The sequence below is a fragment of the Daldinia decipiens genome (genome assembly GCF_022478715.1).
Source record: "Daldinia decipiens strain CBS 113046 unplaced genomic scaffold F4813scaffold_13, whole genome shotgun sequence".
In the NCBI taxonomy this organism is placed as follows: Eukaryota; Fungi; Ascomycota; class Sordariomycetes; order Xylariales; family Hypoxylaceae; genus Daldinia; species Daldinia decipiens.
Genome location: NW_026054556.1, coordinates 181,882 through 200,456, shown reverse-complemented (window position 1 = coordinate 200,456; position 18,575 = coordinate 181,882). Strand labels below are relative to the sequence as shown.

The window sequence follows — 18,575 nt, the reverse complement described above, 5'->3', positions numbered from 1 at the left end:
ATCAAAAAGTACGTCTAGTCGTAATATTTAGCTGTTTTCCCACGGATGATCTCCTGCTCAGATACATCACTCCTCGCTTTATCTTTGGAAACTCCCCCGGCGACACGCGCCTTCACCCACTCTCCGGCAGTGATACCAACTGCACTCCCATCTGTGGTCTTGTTATATCCTAGGCGATCCAACACATTGCTCACTACGGGTCTTAATTCGAGGCTGTCCTCGGGTCTCACGAAATATAGAACGCCCAGCCGGTCTATATTGGCCTGGTCGGGGGGCGGGACAACAACACGATGAATGCTGCTCTTCAGGAATCCATTTGTCAGAAATTCTAGCGAGTCGGCGAGATTTACTGTGATGCTTTGCGGATACGGCTTAACCCATTTCCACTCCCCCTCAGGTGTGCGAACCTGTAAGGCACTCACGGGCTGCCGGAAAAGTAGAGTCAGGCTACCGAAGTCTGTATGACCTTTCACCCATACGTTCTCTAGGATCTTGTTCTGCTCTTCGGTCCGGTGGTGGTATTTCATGTATCGCAAATGGCAGTCGCTCTTTTCTTCATACCGGTGTCTTTGCAGGAAGTAATTCTCTGGCAGCTCTAAGATGATAGCAAAGAGGACGAGGAGCTTGCCTACAATGTTATCGTTGATGTGCCGGGCGAAGGTCTCTATCTCCTCCCGGTTCTCCTTGATAACCTCAGGATGTGGCTGTTCGAATGCGGGTATAAATTTGGGTATGTTGTAGATCTCGGTGTTGTCGTATACTCCAGGCTTCACTTGCTACTAAAATCTTAGCTGAGAGGTAGTATATAATATCCGGTGGAAGAAACTTACACGAAGCCCGAGCGGCTTGTAGCCGTTATATCCCCCATGCTCAAGGTCTGCTCGATATTTCAGCTTCTCCTCAGTCGGCAGCTGAAATACTTCCTTGCCGATAGCAAATTGCCTGTCCACCTGTTCTTGGGTTAAACCGAAGTTGGTAATATAAAAGAAGCCGATCTTCTGAATGGCGTCAAATAGTTGTGTCGCAAGTTTCTGCTTTCCCTCCGGCTGGTCGAATTGGGAGAGATCCAATGTTACAAGATCTGCCCAGTCAACTAGATCGCACGATATCAGCGTATACGGCGCCTTATGAATGCAAATTAAGCTCTCTTACGCTCGTATTTTGTTTCTGGAACCTGGTGATAGGTTGGTATATCCGCCTTCCCCGCGGCGATTCTAGTAGCGACTGCTGCCATCCTGGTAATCTCAATATCAATCTTCAATATAGATTGATATATACCTAGTTAATTAACTGGCTACGGTATGAAGTTTTACTTAAGACCCCTCGCGACAATACGCGATCGCCGTAATCCGCGGAGGTACGGCTCGATTTATGCATGGCATAGCTAAGCAGACGTCGGATCCGATGTAACGACCTCCACGATTGCGTGATCGGCTTACGAACATTCATTCTAAATGGATTCAAGGGTACTACCGACCGAAGAGGGGGGGGCCGTCGGTTCCAAACTACCGGATTCTGTCAGTTCTGTGTATTCGATGTGAGCTAAGCGAAGTCGTGATCATCCTGGCCGATGGCGAATCTCGGGGCGTACACTCTGATCGGTCGAGAGCTCCAACCCCAACTCCCAATCCCCTATCACACTATCAGAAAGGGCCCTATATTGTCTAATTTCAGCACGTAGGTATCGACGATAACAAGAAGATAAACGGGATGCTGCGTCTCTGTATAGCGACCAGTACGCACCACGCCACCTTGTCTATTCTATAGAACTGATGCTAGTAGATAATACCAGTTAAGTGTAATGTTGTATCTTGGCGAGCGTGTAGCAAGAAATTCGTAATAATAGTGGGCAATGATTCTATGACCATTGCTGGGCTTCTGCTGGGTTTTTTTCGTCGTTCGTCGTTCTTCAACTCATCCTCGGACTTAAAAGATGCAGCCTATTTGATACGGTGCTGCATTACATAAATAATAATTTTTCAATCCGAGTAACCTCCTTTTACTCCGGATAGAAGGTTGCGGCCTCCTGGTTCCAGAAAGAAGATGTCGAGTTCAAAGACGACTGTAGCCACGGCTTCTGAAGCTGCTGCGGATTCTAGCTCAAGCAGCGTGAATGATGGATTCCACCACGCCCGAAGGGGCGAGGTAACTGACGATGTATCGGCCAGCGAGGCCATCGATGGATATGATGCCGAGCGCATGCGTGCGCGCACTGCATTGACGGCAGAAGAAGAGAAGAGGCTCATTCGACGAATTGACTGGCACCTTATGCCTTTATGTTCTATCATCTTCATGTTCAAGAATTTGGATGCGGACAATGTAAGCTTTATATCACATCTCTAGCCATAATTTGAAGACGAGGGAGCGCGACTAATATGAGCGGCTTAAGGTTTCAAACGCTCGTATTATGAATAGAGGAACTCCTGATAATATCATGACTCAGTTGGGATTGACGTCCAATGAATATGCTTTAGTTACCGTCTTATACTATGTAAGTTCAGTTATGATACGATTGAGTGCGATTGATGGTGAAAACTCACTGTGCCAAACAGATACCATACATAGTCGGAGAAGCACCTTCGAATCTACTGCTCAAGAAATTCTCACCTTCACATTGGCAGTCGAGAATTGTAAGCTCCTCTGGTACCCCTATCGAGAGCATGAAACGAACCTCTTTTTACGTGGACGCTAATGATGAGCTATAGATGATTACATGGGGAATTATGCTGGCATGCCATGTCGCCGTTAAGAATAAAGAGGGTTTATACGTGACGAGATTTCTTCTGGGCTTAGGTAAGAACTCTTGGACCACCGAACGAGGCCTTGCTGACCATTAACTTAGCGGAAGCTGGGATGTTTCCAGGAATTATATTGCAGATGACCTACTGGTATCGACCGGATGAAATGTCCCTCAGGCTTCTCTATTTCTGTGGGTAGATGCAAGATGAATAAGTTATTATTAGGGCTGATATATATATATCTTAGATGTATGCGGAAATTTAAGTGGAATATTTAGTGGAATCCTTGCGTTCGCTTTTGACCATGCTTCGGGAGCAGGAGGGTTATCTGGATGGCAATGGTGGGACTACTAATAGCTCCTGTAATCTTCCACACAGATCACTAATATTCGGCAGGTTGTTCCTAGTTGAAGCAATAGCAACGATTATCATGGGGGTCGGTGTATGGTTCCTCTTACCGGACTGTAAGTTAACTTGGTTGGACGACGCGGCGACCTTGAGCACTGACAAAGTCTTAATAGTTCCCGAGACAGCGTCCTGGTTGACAGATAAGGAGAAAGCATTCATACAAGCACGCCTCCCGTCAAATTCGCCAAGGGCTACAGAGCAGGATTTCAAGCTCAGCGTATGTAAAATGCCGAGTTTCCCCTATTGTTCTCTTCTTAGGGGCCAATGATAGGAGTCAGAAACACATGATCCGCTTAATCTAAGAGTTGCTGCTTATATCACATATTCGAAGAGAGAAAAAGTACTAATATCTGAGTTATTGTAGGAAATTGTTTCATCCCTGAGGGACAAGAGACTGTGGCTCTTCACCTTCATATGGGCTTTCTTCACAGTTGGGACTTCAGGGGTGCGCTTCTATCAGCCAACAGTCATTGCAGACCTTGGGTTTACGTAAGTCTCTTCCAGTCCACGAGGGATATGGACGGGAATTTTGTTGATTCTGACGACATATTCATTCCAGTTCGATTGCTCAGGCGCAGCTTCTGAACCTCCCCATCACGATCTTAGGCCTCATCGTGATCGGCGTATCTGGGGTCTTCGCCGATAACGGCCGGCTCCCGAGACCGCTATATCCGCTCTCTTTCCTCACTATCATTCTCGCGTGCTACGGGGTTTTGGTAGCATACCCTAATAGCGGCGCTGTTTATGCGGCGACTATGATTGGAAACGCTGGTATGTAACGCTGAGAGTTCCATTCTTCTCTATTTATAATCTGTTTCGTGGGATAGTATATCCTCATTGAGGTTTCGAGACGTCACCAAACCCATTACCCCCTTAATAAAAGGAGTAATCATTAACTCTTGTTACAGTTACTAGTGCCTGGTTCCCTATGATGTGGCCGTGGCGTGTCCAGACAACTAGCCGGGCGACTGGGTCTGCATTCTCCATTGGCTTTGTAAATAGCTACGGCCAGATCGGAGGCGCCATCGGTCCCCAGATCTTTAGGAGTGCTTACGCTCCACGGTACCAAACATCCTTTGCTATAGCCATGGCTCTCGTAGCATGCTGCATCATCACTACCCTAATAACCTGGTGGGTCACCCGCCAGACTGAGAGCGATACGCGGAAGCTCAAGCTGGCGAGAATTGCCGCTGCCAAGAAGGATGATGCTATCCTGGACGATGTGGTGGATAATGACTTGAAGAAGAAGAGTGATATATCTGCAGAAGTTTGATAGCACATCAAATACAAGTGGGGATAGAGACGTCCGGGATAAACTTGTAGTATAGAATATCAGCTCTAGACCGTTACAGCTGGATCGAGAGAATACAGTATACTAGAAGCCAACAGGACGATCCCCGTTGAGATAGATGATAAGGGTCTAAGTCGACAAGATTGGACATCTGAATAAATGGAGCGAGCTTACAGGCGGATATGTTCCACAACCTGCTGCTACTTGATACGATCTTTATACGAGATGGGTGGTATATCAATATCAGTAAGGTCCACATTGTATGGAAAAGAAAAAGAAAAAATGGAATCAGGATCTCCCGTTTAGGGTTCGCTTGAACATCAGGATGCAGTCGTAAGCCCCTAGTTAAACCTTTTCGGATACCCGGGAAACACATCTCCTAACCCGAGAAACTGGAGTCTACGACCCCATTACCATATTCCGGGCCGGGTTATGCTGCATGTGTAAATGTAGAATGTAGGAGGGAGCCAACACTTCCATAGCCCTTCATTGGCCGGTTTGTAGCCCACCTACCACCGAATATCGGGAGTTCATTCGCGACCCCTGAATCTTTTCGGCCGGGTCAAGAACTGCCGGGGACGTACGGTATGTATGCATTCCGCACGTTCCTACATATAACCGTGTCTATATCCAGAAAAGCGACCTACTCCAAGGAACTTGCCAGTTATATCTCTTCAAAATTTCGTCTTCTGCACACCCTCACCGTCTCCTCGTGTGGGTAATCTCGGTATGCTAATCCGTCCCCGGCCTTGGGCATCAACATATTCGAATTATACGCACGACTCGCATCGAGCTAAGAACTTTCCTGACTCACAAGCCGCCAAGCCAAGTGCAGAGCAAACCTGAGTTATTGACAGACTTTTATCTCCAGCTTACAAATCTGGAAGTCTAGAACCGATATGATTAAATGCGCATATATCACCACCGTTTAACCAATCAGATGGAGAATGTGGTTCCTGTTACTTCAGAACCGCGGCCGTCAATCGCGATCTCCGGGAAGGTCGTGTCGTACACATGCCGTAGTCGAGATTACACTACCTAAACTGACCTCATATCGTGATGAGCTGTCCGGAGCATCCTCACCAAGTCGTTATCTCAGGCACAAAATCTAGATTAATCAGGTCGCTATCGTGAGTGGGTGTGTGGATGGGATGAGACTGAAGTAAGCTGTCTCGTGCATGCGGACCCTGAAGAGAATGTTGCGATATCGCCACGATTCCTTCCCACGCACAACTTTTAAGGAGAAGATCAGGCACTCGCTAGAGATGGAATAAACCATGGTTTCGTCTCAAGCTCTTTGCCACATTATCTTCCTTCGATTTATATTGCCCATCGTCAGTTGCTAGCACCCAAAGGACAGGCGACTAAAATAATGCGGGAAGTCATCCGTGAGACCAGCATCGGGCAGATCACACGCCTAGTCTTCGGCCGCAAGGATCTGTTCCCTTACCCAGAGGAGCTCCCCTCGTTCCAACTCCCGGCGAGTCTAAGCACCGGTGGTCCAACCGTGCTCCTAGACCGCAAGCTAGATGATGAACTAAAGAAGCAAGATGCATTCACCTCCTGCGTCGAGCCGTCGGCCTTCTCTACGGGCACGGTGACGCCCTTTGACGAGAAGGACCTTGAAGCCGGTACCTCGCAGATATGGGAGAGCAGTTTGCCGAGCCCAGCAGTAGTCGGCAATGCAACCCCTAAAGGCGGTGTGGCGTCTGTCCAGACTATACCCGTGTCCACCACTCCTGTACGTGAGCCTGTCATAGTGGACTGGTATGGTGCCACAGACCCGGCCAATCCTTTGAACTGGCCGTTCAGGAAAAGGGTATTCATCACCACGCAGATGGGCTTATACACCTTTGCCGTTTACATAGGCTCCTCTTTGTATGCCCCAGCAGAAGCAGATATAATGGCTTCCTTCGGCGCGAGTTACGAAGTAGCTGCACTTGGCATCGCGCTGTATGTGTTTGGCTACGGGCTCGGACCTCTTCTCTGGTCGCCGCTCTCCGAGATGCCAGCAATCGGACGCTCTGGGATTTTCATAGTGACGTTTTTCATCTTCACGATGTTAGCACTTGGTGCCTCACTAGTTAATAGCCTGAGCGGGTTATTCGTGCTTCGCTTTCTGCTAGGCTTCTTTGGGTCGCCTTGCCTTGCTGCAGCTGGTGCTACGCTTGACGACATGTTCGTGGCGTGGAAACTGCCCTATGTGCTGACAGTATGGTCGACGTCGGCGACGTTTGGGCCAGCATTGGGGCCTATCATGTCCGGGTTTGCGGTAACGGAGAAGGGCTGGCGATGGAGTGGATGGGAACTCTTCTGGATGGCGGCGCCGGTGTGGGTGCTCATGTTCTTGACCCTGCCTGAGACGAACCCAGATACTATCTTACACAGGAGGGCGAACCGGCTTCGAGCTCGCACGGGACGGTCCGAGTTGATAAGTAAGGAGGATCTTAAGCGCGCTCAAATGAGTATATCCCAAGAGATTGTCTACGCCTTGATCAAACCATTTCAGATCAATGCTCTTGACCCTGCCATCTTCTACACCACATGTTACGCCTCAGTCCTCTACGCAACGTACTATTCTTTCTTCGAGGCGTTCCCGATGGTATTCTCCGACATGCACGGCTTTAATCTTGGGGAGTCCGGCTTGCCGTTCCTGGCTTTCCTCCCGGGTCTGTTCATTGCCGTGTTAGGCTATATTGGCTGGTTCCGACTCATGGCGGAGCCCGTAATGCGCCGGGAACCGCCACCCCTATACGGGTTTCCCGAAGCAAGGTTGCTTCCGGGAGTGGCGACGACATTTCTTGCCCCGATCGGCTTGTTCATTTTCGGTGAGTAACATGTTTTATTTTTCATCCCAGACCTCTCGCGAACGAATATAGAATACTGATGGACTCCTTTTTTTCTTGCGATTAGCGTGGACCTCGCGACCAGATATCCACTGGATCGTGCCAATCATTGGCCTCACAATTTTGTTTATTTCCATCTTCATCGCATTTCAGTGTATGAGCTTCTATATTGCTCGGTGCTATCCGAAATACTCAGCCTCCCTATTTGCCGCCAACACCTTTGCACGAAGCTCCTTCGCTGCTGGCTCGATCTTATTTTCCAAGCCCATGTACGAAAAGCTCGGCGTGGGTGGAGGAGTAAGTCTGCTTGGCGGTCTCTCGATTGTGTGCGCCGTTGGTATGATCTGCTTGTACTTATATGGCGATAGGTTAAGAGCCAGAAGCAGGTTTGCTCAGTCGTCGTAATAATTTAGAGTAGAAAATGTATATGAAAAGAGCAAAACAATATGCATTACTCGCGGTTGAAAGCATCAGATAATCAGGTTAAGTTCAAGAGAAATCAGGCGAGGGTATTAGGCTCAAGTCGAACCTACTGTCGAGTAATATTCTATAATCCGTCCTGACGGTTGGTTGATGCAATGCAATGCTATGATACAAGCTCAAGCTCATGTGCTGGAGAGTCTATGGACTCTTTCCCATCGATGGAGCCGCTTTTATGTATATACCTACACGGCTATGAACCGAAACTGCAAAGTGCATTTGCATATCTGCTACCTTGATCTAATCCGTCCCTAATGTAAAGTTTTCTTGTGTTTTTCTATTGATCGCTCCCAAGCTATATCCGGTACCTCCTAGCCCTAACCTAATATATGCTCAAGTCTGATGGGGTGTGTTGTGTCATTCCCTGGTCATGAGAAGAAAACTCGAGTTTCTCGGCGCCAGATATGAATTCCTCAACGCCAGTCAACGATTCGGTTGCAAGTAGAAATAAATATAACCGACCCCTCCCGAATTTTCGAACTATGTATGCGAAGTCAAATAGTTGTCCGAAATGTCGAATTTGCCAAATATTAACTCCAAACTCCCCGTAAGGTATCTGGCTCTTTTTACCACATTCCGCAAGAACGAAATCAACATGTTGCAATATGACGCCGGGTATGCAATCCAAGTTCCTAAGACCTCTTTTCGAGGTATTGGAGAGTGAATCAAGCGAGCTTCCTGAAGCCCTCCATCTCAAGAGCTGGCACTTCTACATCCCTCAAACCTTGAACACCCTCGTTTCGCCTTCGATCAACGAAACTATTACATTCGGCAACGACTAGGCTCCATTCAGCCAAGGCTCGGCCGGCATATTTAGCGCCCGTAGCATAAACACCTTTTGGTTCAACTGGCATGACAAGTGGTTCTTGTGTTGGGGCAATTGAGGTCGGGCTGCGGAGGGACACCTCATCCTTGTTTTCACTAGATCGGCTCACAGGCCTGTTAAGTGGTAGATCATCGCTGCTTCTCTCAATAGGACTCATCTGGCCAAAACTCTGCTGGCGGTCAAACGTCATGGAAATGCGAGGAGGTGACGAAGGTACCTCGGACGGATCGGCATTCCTCGCGGAATCGACCAACCCAGGATTAGGGCTTCCGGATACCGCCCGAGTTGGAGCCGGATGACTAGGAGAAGGTGGCGGTGCATTGGCATTGTCAGCCCGACCCTTCATAGCGATACAGCATTGTGCAGGACTTGGTAGCCGTGGGCGAGTGAGGATACGATTGGGCGGAGGCATTGTGCCCGCAGGGTTCCATGACAGCGTGAACTTGAAAATAGATCGCATATCTTCGTAAATGGGCGACGAGCCTATGCTGTCCGAGTCAGATGCGGGCGGGCTGATGCTTGCAGAACTCTTGGACGGTAAGATTGGTCGAGTACGTGAAGCCGCAGTCTCGCGTCTCACGGATTCTAAATCGCTGCCGGCAGAAGCATTACCGCTAAAGGAGAAAATTTTACCTAGAATGCTGCTTCTTTTCTTCTGAAAGCTTGGCTCGACGTCGAAGTCAATGACGTCCATGGAATCAAAGTCAGTTGCTGGGTTTGACTGCAAGTCAGTTTGTGGCGATGAAGTAGAAGAGTCAAAGCTCATCATAAGTCCAGGCTGCGCAGTAGGCAATTCACTACGAATAATCATGAATCGCTTCCCAGGGGCTGGAAACGATGGCGCAGTCGACGGCGGAAACTTTCTTTGCTGGTCCGCAACCTGCTTTAGCCAAAGATAATGCGACCATACAGTCTTGAGGCGTAAGTAAACAACGAGGAAGATTTTGCTGTGGCAGAGTGAGCGGGGTTCCAGTATGGGGGGACACAAAATCCTTACGCGTCTGCATCAGTCGCATTGCCAGCGTCCCTACATAATCTCCAGCAGAGCAACCGCATATAATAAGCTCTAACCATAGGGCACCAATTGGTAAAGAGCTTATTGAATACCTCCTCTTGGAGTAACCACTCCAGGCATACGATCTCCTTACGTGACTGATTGCTTTCGATAGCATCCCAGATCGAGAAGATGAAAGAGACAACTCGAATCTCGGACATCGTATGATTCGAGTTCAATATTTTCTTACAAACCTCGATCCAGAAAGGCCAATCGACGTAGGTGAACCCGGGATTTCGAACGTCAACAAAATTGTCATAAGCCACCAATGCTTCTTCCAGAAAATCACAAATTGTGAAACATGCATTGTGGTCGAATTGCGAGGTCCGCTTAGCGGCAGCTTTCATGATAGCCATAAACGACTCGGCAAACGTATGTCGTGCGCCTGCGAAAAACATCGAAGCACTAGACAGGAAGTCTTTCAAGAGTACTATAAGGCGATTTTCGCTCATCCCCTTCATTATATTGTTATTTGGCGGCATAGGCAAAGCCATAGCCGACGCATCGGCACCGTGAGCTGCATCTGCGAGAGGAGGTCCTAACATAGCCTCAACAGCTGCCTGACGATGTATAGTGGAGTCTAAAATGGAAAGCATCTGGGCATTCACAAGGACAAACCCCGGGGCGCGAGCTTTTTCGACAAGGGGTAGGCCAGATGGCATAAATTCTTCGGCTAGCATGTAATAGTACTTGCAAAATATGAAGAATAAGTCTGTATCGCGTCCAGTCCACCTAGAGACCCACGGACCACGCCAGGAAATTTGGGCTGCCATCACTGGTAATGTTGCAGGTTGCTTAAGTAAATAAGACATGGCCCTGACGGAGGACCAACCAAGTCCGCGGACGGCCGGAGGGAAGAATGCTGCGATGGCATCGCTGTCACCTTGACCATATCGGGGCAGGCCGAACTCGTCTATAACACGGCGTATCTGATCCGAATTTAAAGACCACAAGCGTATGAGCACGTCCGCAATGCCTGGCGCAAAGAAGAAGGCATAAGCGTAAACTTTACCCGCAAAATTGACAAGACTTAAAGGAGCATGTCGAAGCGACAGCTTCTCTACCACAATAGCCATCTGCGACACCAAGTTTGTAATAAACATAACTTCTACATTGTGTCTTGCAGATTCGGCAAGGAAGGCTGAATCCGTGGAATCTAGCGAGGAAGAAGACATATTAGAGCTGGCTCTAGTTCTTTTTTCGAACTGTTCTGTGGAGGATCGATCTGCCAGTGGACAGAAGCTAACGCTGCACTGCCGCCATTCCGGGCGCATCATAATAGATGCCATGGCATCAAGCAGGTCAGGTCTGTCAGCTCCTGCAACAGGTTGTTGAGTCTTCCCTTCCAGTAGCTCGAGAAGTCCTTTCCACCATTTGTCCAAAATGATAGCTCTCCGCTCTAGATCCTCGTGGTGCAACCTCTTATTTGATGAGTGATTTGCATAGTTCCCCAAGAAACGCATCAACACGCTTCGAACCATCTCCATCTTTACACTAGCAGGATTGACATTGGGTTTTGTCTGCGCTTGGAATTTATGATAATCGTTATCTAACCCCTTAAACGCCGACCAGAGAGGATCTCGAGATCGTGACGATTTTATGAGCGAGCCATCCTCTGGGAACGTACTATTGCTTGTCTCCGAATTATGTGACTGACGAGTCTCTGTAGATGGGGGCGCAATGCTAGCCGTCGAAGAAGTAAGGCTTTCATTATCGGCATGAGTTTTCCCCTTCAGCATACCTGGTTGCCGTTGCTTGATCCTATTAATGTATGTGCCAAATTTACTAACGGAGTCGGCTGACTTGCCGCCGTCACTGCTAGCGGGCGACGCTGGGCGCTTTCGCGAAGACCTTTTAAGCTTCATAATCGAGCTGTTGCTAGCGGACCGTTCACGGCTAGGCCGGCTATTAGATGGAGCTTCCGTCTCGTCCTTCTTTTCATCCTTCTTTTCGTCTTTCTTATCGTTGGGCGAGGGCGACCGCGATCCAGATATCCACGAGCGTCTAGCAAACGATACAAGCGACTCCGATACATTTCTATACGTTTCCTGTGGATTCGGACTCAGGAACTTGGAGTTGCCAGCGCCTTCGTCATTGCCAAGCCCTCTCTCCGCCACCTCTTCAGAGTCCTCTGTAACTTGCAACGACGGTCTAGGCGATCGATTCATTGCCGCCTTCCATTTCCCCACCTTGCCTGTCCTGGACTCAGGGCCGGCCATACTGTCTTCGGTGGGAGTGATCGTAGGTTTCTCATTGGTACTATCGTTCAAGAGCTGATCCGAGAAGGATAGAGTCGGGTCGAAATCCGTGCCAAAGTCGAAAGTTGGTACATCGAAAGAAGGTGGGCCAGGGGCGGTGTTGGAGTTGGAGGATCGATTTTGCGAAGGGGCAGTCGAGGTTGACTGGGCTTGATAGGTATCTGTGGTGGAATGCGAATGAGAATGGCTGGGAGACTGAAATGATTGTTCAGGCTTGACGGTTGGTAGGACCGTAGCAATCAAGGTTGAGCCACTCATTTCATGGCAAGTGTCTCTGCAGCCGGGTGGATCAGCCCAGCTGAGGACAGTTAAAATGTCGACGGACAGATCTGTTAGTAGATCTACTTCTCAGTCGCCCTGGCGATCAAAAAAGGGGGAATTTCGCAACTTGGATTAACTATGAGGAGAGGGGTTTGTCTCAAGGTTCAATACAACGATGTCACCTTAAGTCATTAAGTTAACTGATGCAGTACAATAATTTCCCCGCCTAGAATATGAAATAGAGGCCAATGGCGAAAATCATTGCCTTCTGCAATATGCAATAGAATAATATGAAGACCAGGGCTGAGGGGGGGGGAAATATAGGCACAAACGAATGTGGGCGCAAAAGGTGAATAACGAAAGACCAAAAGGCGACGGACAGGTTAAGCTAACAAATTGGTGTTTCAAAAGCTGAAGGCACGCTGGGTCTTTAGTTATTCACGGTGCTAAAGTTCAATGTACCTCTAACTAACCTAGGAGGTAGGTAACAAAGTATCTTACTTGTGGGGCTAGCGCTTAGGATATGGAAGTGACGGCGGTTTTTTGGTTGTAATAAGGCGGCTCTCTCAGCCGAGGCGCACTGCAATGCAACTAAAATAAACAATATTAATGAGATAATTCCATGCGCGTCCGGCGTATTAAAAGGTACCTACCTAATAATTGGGTAACTGTTTTATTATTCTGTAGGTATTACTAATATACCCCATCTACCAGCTTACATGTACTTATATTAATATAAGTAAATACATCCAGCAATTCAGACAATTGGGTATTAGGTATATTAGGTACCTACTTATGTACCTAACCCATCAATGACTTTCCCCGCTTACAACCACCATCTATACTACATCCGAGATATTATAAACACGGGCCGCCATAACCATAATTGCAGATTGATAGTGAATAAGAATTTGGTGTGGTACGCAGTAGTCATGGTATAGAATGAGCTTATGAAACTGTAACAATGATGCTATTACGTGTTTTTACCTTCGAATGTTGCTCGTCCTCCCCAGAAAAGGCATCCACAAATACGTGTGAAGATCAATTGATACACGTACACATTTCATAGAGATCGGCAAGCTTGCCAGGTCTATGAGCCAGGATACTCCGATAAATAGAGGACAAAGCCAACAGACTGCAATAAACGTCCGGCAACCATGAATTAATATTTATGGTCACAGGGTGAAACGACAGTTGAAAAGGCTATAACTACCTAGATTCTTAGAATCTTACCTAGTCACAACTTCCTAAGTAAGTGACTTCGAAAGGGGGCTCTGCAAGGTGCTTATATCTACCTCGATCCGAAACCACTAAAAAGTCAGGCTTGATTTGTATGCCTAGGCATGCTGTGACATCTTATCCTAAACATAAGTCAAACGTTGGTATTGAATATTTACATGGACTGACTGAAGTTTAAACAAATTGAGTAGTTATTATATGTTGGCCAAAGCTTTTACCCCTTAACAGATTTGATTTTCTTCCATCCGTGCGCAAATACTCAGTATACGTGTAAAAGCGGCAAATTTTTGAATGCCTTTAAAGACTTGCCACCTTGGGTTGGTTGTTGACTTGTCATCTAATGACATTTCGTCTTGTTTATCTGCTGGTTTGTATCACAGCAGTCGTGCTTTGACTAAGCAGCTAATTGCCCTTACGTTAGGTATTTCTTTGTGTTAGGTAGCTGAGACTTGGCAACATGGCAAGCTGAACTTACTTCTTCCTTAATGGTATTAGTACAACCCAATAGCACCAAATTTACGGAAATGTCAATAATTAGTACGCTAAAACAATATACATTGGCCACTTCCAAGACACAAAATTACGAAAGAGGTTTACAATTGAAGATAGTTAATAAGACTAGGGAAATGCAATATTCTACATAGTGCTGTTGGATGTTTAAGGGCTATTTGTGACGGCTTACAAACTTAAGACAGATGGGAATTTTGATTGCTACCTACAGGGGTATCTCATGTACAATGCATGCATATGTATGTACAAACTTAAGCACGGGATGAAATGACGTGACATAATATGCAAGGTTTTAATTATAGCACCCTGCATTAAAGGAAGCCAACGTACCGTTTACTGCAAATACTTTATAATGCGCTCAATATGGCATGATGTAGTTATATTGGTTTATCGGGATATATATTGTTCTAAATAAACATTTCAAGATCATGATATTGAAGACAAACTACAAGCTTCCTATGAACCACCAACTCATTCTTCCCCTTGCCAATTAATCAATCCAGAACCCCCCCTAAAACCAACATTCAATACCATTAGTCTCTCTAATTTCAGGTTTGCGGCAGAAGATGCTCGGGATTTGACGGAAAATTCCATATTGCCATTATCGGATGAGTATCGTCGTCGCCATCTCAGGTCCGCTGTCGTAGAACATACCAAGGCCGCTTATGTGGGACAGCATTTTCGTACGTTCTCGTAGCCGGTAGAATCCGTTAATACTCGTGGCGCCTTAGTCGCCGCCGAAGAATTTTCCATGGCAACGTAACTTGAACTCGACGTAAGAGATTCAACATATCGGTGAGATATAATACTACATATGAATGGAGCACGGATAAAATAGACGTCTATTACTAGCCTCTTAAGTAATCTTTGTCACCCGAGATCTCTCAGCGAGCTCTCCTCTAAGCATATGCAGTGCCCAATTAGAAAATTACTTCTCCATGCAGAGATATTCGGGAAGGACGCAACAACTGTGTGGGTTATAATTTGCAGTCAGTAAGTCATGGCTGCTCTGAATAGACTATCGAAGTTATCGAATATAGATTCTCGCCGATGCCTGAACTTCTAATTCGAATTGCTAGCGATTGAGGTATGCCACGACCAGAATATAAACCCACCATTATTTATATGTTTTCAACATAAACCGGATCATTCCTCTAACAGAGGGAACCGTTGTTAAACGACGGAACCTAGGTAGTCATGTCATCTACCGAAAATAGTGGGACCGGCTCCGAGAAATCGGGGTCGCTCTTTTCGGGGCAGTGTTATCGGCCGATTTCATCAACCCACGATGACTTTCAATATTGTACGATTCCGCCTAGATTTAAACAGCAAACAATGGGCGCTCAGTATTTTTGTAGAGATATAAAAGCCAAGATGTTCTACGGTGGTAAGAATATATTTTGCAATAGTACCTATTCACCTGTCATTGAATATAGCTACCTTTAACCAAATCTTTCGTATCTATTCATGTCCTGCGTGCTGACACCAGCATTTACCAAAAGTACCTAAATATTATTTGAAAGAGTCTTAATAATCATGACGGATAATTCCGGTATTGACCGCGACAATCAGCTCGCAGCTCTCAACTCTGCCACCCTAGGCGTCGAGATGCCTCAAATAACACTCCCGGATGGAAGTAAAGTACAAACCGGGACTATGGGGTCCGTCCCTCTCTTCATAACTCTTAAATACAAACCGCTAACCTGAAGTCGAAAGTGCTCTACTCATAAACATACGCGCTTACAACGAAGCGCATAAAGTTGACGACAAGGACAAGAAGGCGCAACTGGAGGAGTCGATGCGCACGACATTGCCGCTTCTGGATAAAGTTGGCATGTTCGATCTCTTCCCAGCGGAGGAGTGGATTTCAGGAGACAACGAGGGTCGGAAGGTCGTGGGCAAAATGCACCAAGAATTCAAGTCACGACAGTAGGGGGCGCGAGATGCTATTAATTTAGCTGTGCGAAGAAGATCGGACGAGGTATAGATATCATCAACGGGAAACTCCCAACTCCACAAGACATGTGCATGTAGTGTAGTAATACCAATCAATCAACCCAGCCAGAACGCCATTCCAATGTGCTTCGTCCGCTAAATGCCAATTACTTCTTCTGACGTTTCAGGGAGTCCTCGTCGACAACGGGATCCTTCATTTCCTCATCGTCCAGATCTCGGCTTCTCTTGAGTCCCTTCATCTTCCTCGTTTGTAGTTCGCTGAGATCCTGTTTACCAAGGTGGATGCGGCCGATCTTGTCACCAATGCTATCCGTCGATACGTTCTTCTTGGTCTTCTCTTCGCCCACCTTAACCGTCTTCATAGCTTCCTTTAATATCGCCTCCTCGGGCTCCCGCATCCGGCCAACGCGGAGGTCCATGCGAGGACCCATCTCCTCTACTTCGACTCTGGGGAGCCGCTGTCCGCTGCGCTTCGTCGAGATAAGGTAGATGCGCAGGTGAATCGCCGGCTTTACAGCATCGCCTACGGGCTCATCGGCTGACACAGATATGATGTACTGTAGGCCCTCTACATCAATTTTGTCGCTCGTAGCGTCGCCTTTGAATAGATCGATCAACATGCTCTTGGCCATTGTATACTCGTTTGCGACGGGGCTCTCGAAAGCAGTCCCCGAAAATAGCATCATAGGCCGTAAACCAACAGCAAACTTCCGACCCTTGAATTGGGAAATTCGCCGGTAGCTCTCTGGGTCTAGATGAAACTCTAACATATCGAGGATCTTGCTTGCAAACGTGCGCGCTAATGTTAATGTATGTGGGCGCTTTTTAGAGCTGCTGCCAAATACAAGTAGCGATGTATCGTTTTTCTCGCTGAAAAACTCGAGCGAAGCGGGATCTTCGAACGGGTGGATGGCATTCTTCTTGGTAAATTTCTTAGCGAGTGGCTGGCGTAAGGAATAGAGGTCGGTTAAGGCATCTTGTACGACTTGCGAACAAGTAGTTCCACGACTAAAATGCCAATTAGTCTTCAGGTATATGGTAATAGAAAATGAGAAACTCCTCTCGGAATATCGCGGATCCAAGTTGAATAGCATACAGGAAAAGAGCAGTCTTGGGGTTCTCGACTACTTTCGGGGCTTTCTTCTCGAGTGCTCGTTTCGAGCGCGCATTTCGGGGTTTTCTAAGAAAGAAAGTCTCATTAGTATTTTGTACAAATCATTTCTCGGTATTTGATTGTGTTGTTCATACATCTGTTTCAGCATTGTGTCTATGTTTTTAATTGAGGTTTCTTCTAGTTGTAGTGAATGTTGTCGCCAAAGTTCACGTAGATTGTCTTTCAATTGGATTGGAGGGGCCTATGGAAATTTTTAGGACGGCAGAAATTTTTTTTTTTTTTTTTAGGTGGGTACAAAAGCAAAATAAGTAGGCGGTGTAAAGCGAACTCTCACTCTCATTCTCATTTCAGAAGGGCCAATCCTATGGATGTGCATCGCATCCCCTGAAGCAACTAAGCTTTAAGCCCCAAGCCCCCCAAAAGCTTCAATTTTACCAACGCCGATTTTTAAGCTTCAGTACATATTAGATCTTCACATCTTGGTACATGTATTTTCCCCTGCCCTATGCCAAGGTGTTTTCTTTTTGTCGGGTTCTTTTAACCAATGATCACCTTGGATATGATCCAAAGGAAACCAGGTTTGTATTTTGCCCTTATATCCCTAACTTTGCCCAGCTTCAATCTATTGTTAGAGGTAGATACAGTTCGTATGAGGGCATCACGGGATCCGATACCCAATTCCTAGGTAAGCATTCCATGTAAGTAGGACCAGACTATTGAAACTTGGAATGAAGAACTGCGGTTAGATCCATCATCACCGACTCACCTAACAAGTCCGACTCCATTGGGAGTAGTGTTCGGTTGTTTCCAACGCAAATTCCAAGACGAAATATACTACTACATTGAGCTTGATATAGACGAGAGTATCATTTCGTCAGACATTTATCAGCGCGCTAACCTTTCACGCTAAGTACCTCGACGTATTCTAACGGCTTACTCAAGAAGCAGTAATCATGTATCGCTATAATTTCCCTAAAGAAATAGTCTCTAGCGTTCGAGGCTAGGATCTGTCGCTGCACTATGAATCGAGATAGTCGAAACACGGTACGGCTCTTAGGCCTCATATTTATTGAGGCTAATGTAGTGGCATTGTTGCGGCTAACAGATAGTCTTTCTATTTCCAAGTTAGTAGCGGTAGTCGTCGTCGGGTTAAGTTGGCTGGGTACCTAATCTAGCCTCAAGCAGACAGCCTACATAATACAGAACTCTTTCCATGTAGTGAAGTTGGTCCGCCGTAGAGACATACCGTAGGCCACGAATAATTGCGTGAAGGCTTTAGCTCCTTTGCGATTCTCTAGTTAGATGACGGCCTGCACTCTAACTTTCAACTGGCTTTGATTATAGAAGATGACGCGCAACTATTAACAATAATAACTAGTCAATCCCATTGACTTGGACAATATAGTCTTTACTGTCATCCTGTTATGGTTGGTTTATTGGCGATTACCGACGATTTAGCCCCTGATATTTAGGAGCGGAGCGGGCCCCAACCTTTCTAGCCTTCTAGTAACTAGTTACCGTCGCGGAGGCATCCCGAAATACACTCGGGTAGCTTCTATTGCAATATATATTCTAGACACATTATGTTCCTTGC

At 46.7% G+C, this 18,575-nt stretch overlaps 6 protein-coding genes across 6 annotated transcripts; 3 read left to right on the top strand and 3 right to left on the bottom strand.

Moving 5' to 3' along the window:
• Window positions 1-14: 14 nt before the first annotated feature.
• F4813DRAFT_380315 (Clavaminate synthase-like protein) lies at window positions 15-1,234 on the bottom strand (the record flags this gene model as incomplete). The annotated part of the gene is made up of 3 exons (XM_049245551.1): window positions 15-776; window positions 831-1,093; window positions 1,153-1,234. 3 exons carry the CDS (start codon window positions 1,232-1,234, stop codon window positions 15-17), a joined length of 1,107 nt encoding a protein of 368 aa, XP_049100332.1.
• An 809-nt stretch (window positions 1,235-2,043) lies between these two features.
• Window positions 2,044-5,099, top strand: F4813DRAFT_395735 (putative pantothenate transporter; the record flags this gene model as incomplete). The annotated part of the gene is made up of 11 exons (XM_049247739.1): window positions 2,044-2,319; window positions 2,390-2,491; window positions 2,553-2,630; window positions 2,706-2,793; window positions 2,843-2,929; window positions 2,986-3,079; window positions 3,135-3,202; window positions 3,260-3,363; window positions 3,511-3,635; window positions 3,706-3,917; window positions 4,055-5,099. The coding sequence occupies 11 exons, from the start codon at window positions 2,044-2,046 to the stop codon at window positions 4,417-4,419; spliced, it is 1,599 nt and encodes a 532-aa protein (XP_049100331.1). The 3' UTR covers window positions 4,420-5,099.
• Window positions 5,100-5,809: 710 nt separating this feature from the next.
• Window positions 5,810-7,688, top strand: F4813DRAFT_380314 (MFS general substrate transporter; the record flags this gene model as incomplete). The annotated part of the gene is made up of 2 exons (XM_049245550.1): window positions 5,810-7,265; window positions 7,351-7,688. 2 exons carry the CDS (start codon window positions 5,810-5,812, stop codon window positions 7,686-7,688), a joined length of 1,794 nt encoding a protein of 597 aa, XP_049100330.1.
• Window positions 7,689-7,772: 84 nt separating this feature from the next.
• On the bottom strand, window positions 7,773-12,159 carry F4813DRAFT_395733 (DUF1765-domain-containing protein; the record flags this gene model as incomplete). The annotated part of the gene is made up of 2 exons (XM_049247738.1): window positions 7,773-9,536; window positions 9,587-12,159. The coding sequence occupies 2 exons, from the start codon at window positions 12,157-12,159 to the stop codon at window positions 8,429-8,431; spliced, it is 3,681 nt and encodes a 1,226-aa protein (XP_049100329.1). The 3' UTR covers window positions 7,773-8,428.
• Window positions 12,160-15,447: 3,288 nt separating this feature from the next.
• On the top strand, window positions 15,448-15,844 carry F4813DRAFT_388638 (uncharacterized protein; the record flags this gene model as incomplete). The annotated part of the gene is made up of 2 exons (XM_049246722.1): window positions 15,448-15,572; window positions 15,628-15,844. The coding sequence occupies 2 exons, from the start codon at window positions 15,448-15,450 to the stop codon at window positions 15,842-15,844; spliced, it is 342 nt and encodes a 113-aa protein (XP_049100328.1).
• Window positions 15,607-17,253, bottom strand: F4813DRAFT_46970 (Brix-domain-containing protein). Its single transcript, XM_049248525.1, has 3 exons — window positions 17,116-17,253; window positions 16,964-17,047; window positions 15,607-16,875 (listed from the first exon to the last, which is right to left on the bottom strand). The coding sequence occupies exons 1-3, from the start codon at window positions 17,127-17,129 to the stop codon at window positions 16,014-16,016; spliced, it is 960 nt and encodes a 319-aa protein (XP_049100327.1). The 5' UTR covers window positions 17,130-17,253; the 3' UTR covers window positions 15,607-16,013.
• Window positions 17,254-18,575: the final 1,322 nt, after the last annotated feature.

What these genes read in the sequence shown, in the direction of transcription:
- F4813DRAFT_46970 (XM_049248525.1), bottom strand. An exon ending in CCCAAGACTGCTCTTTTCCT is followed by an intron (nt 16,876 to 16,963) that starts GTATGCTATTCA and finishes TTGGCATTTTAG; the next exon opens with TCGTGGAACTACTTGTTCGC.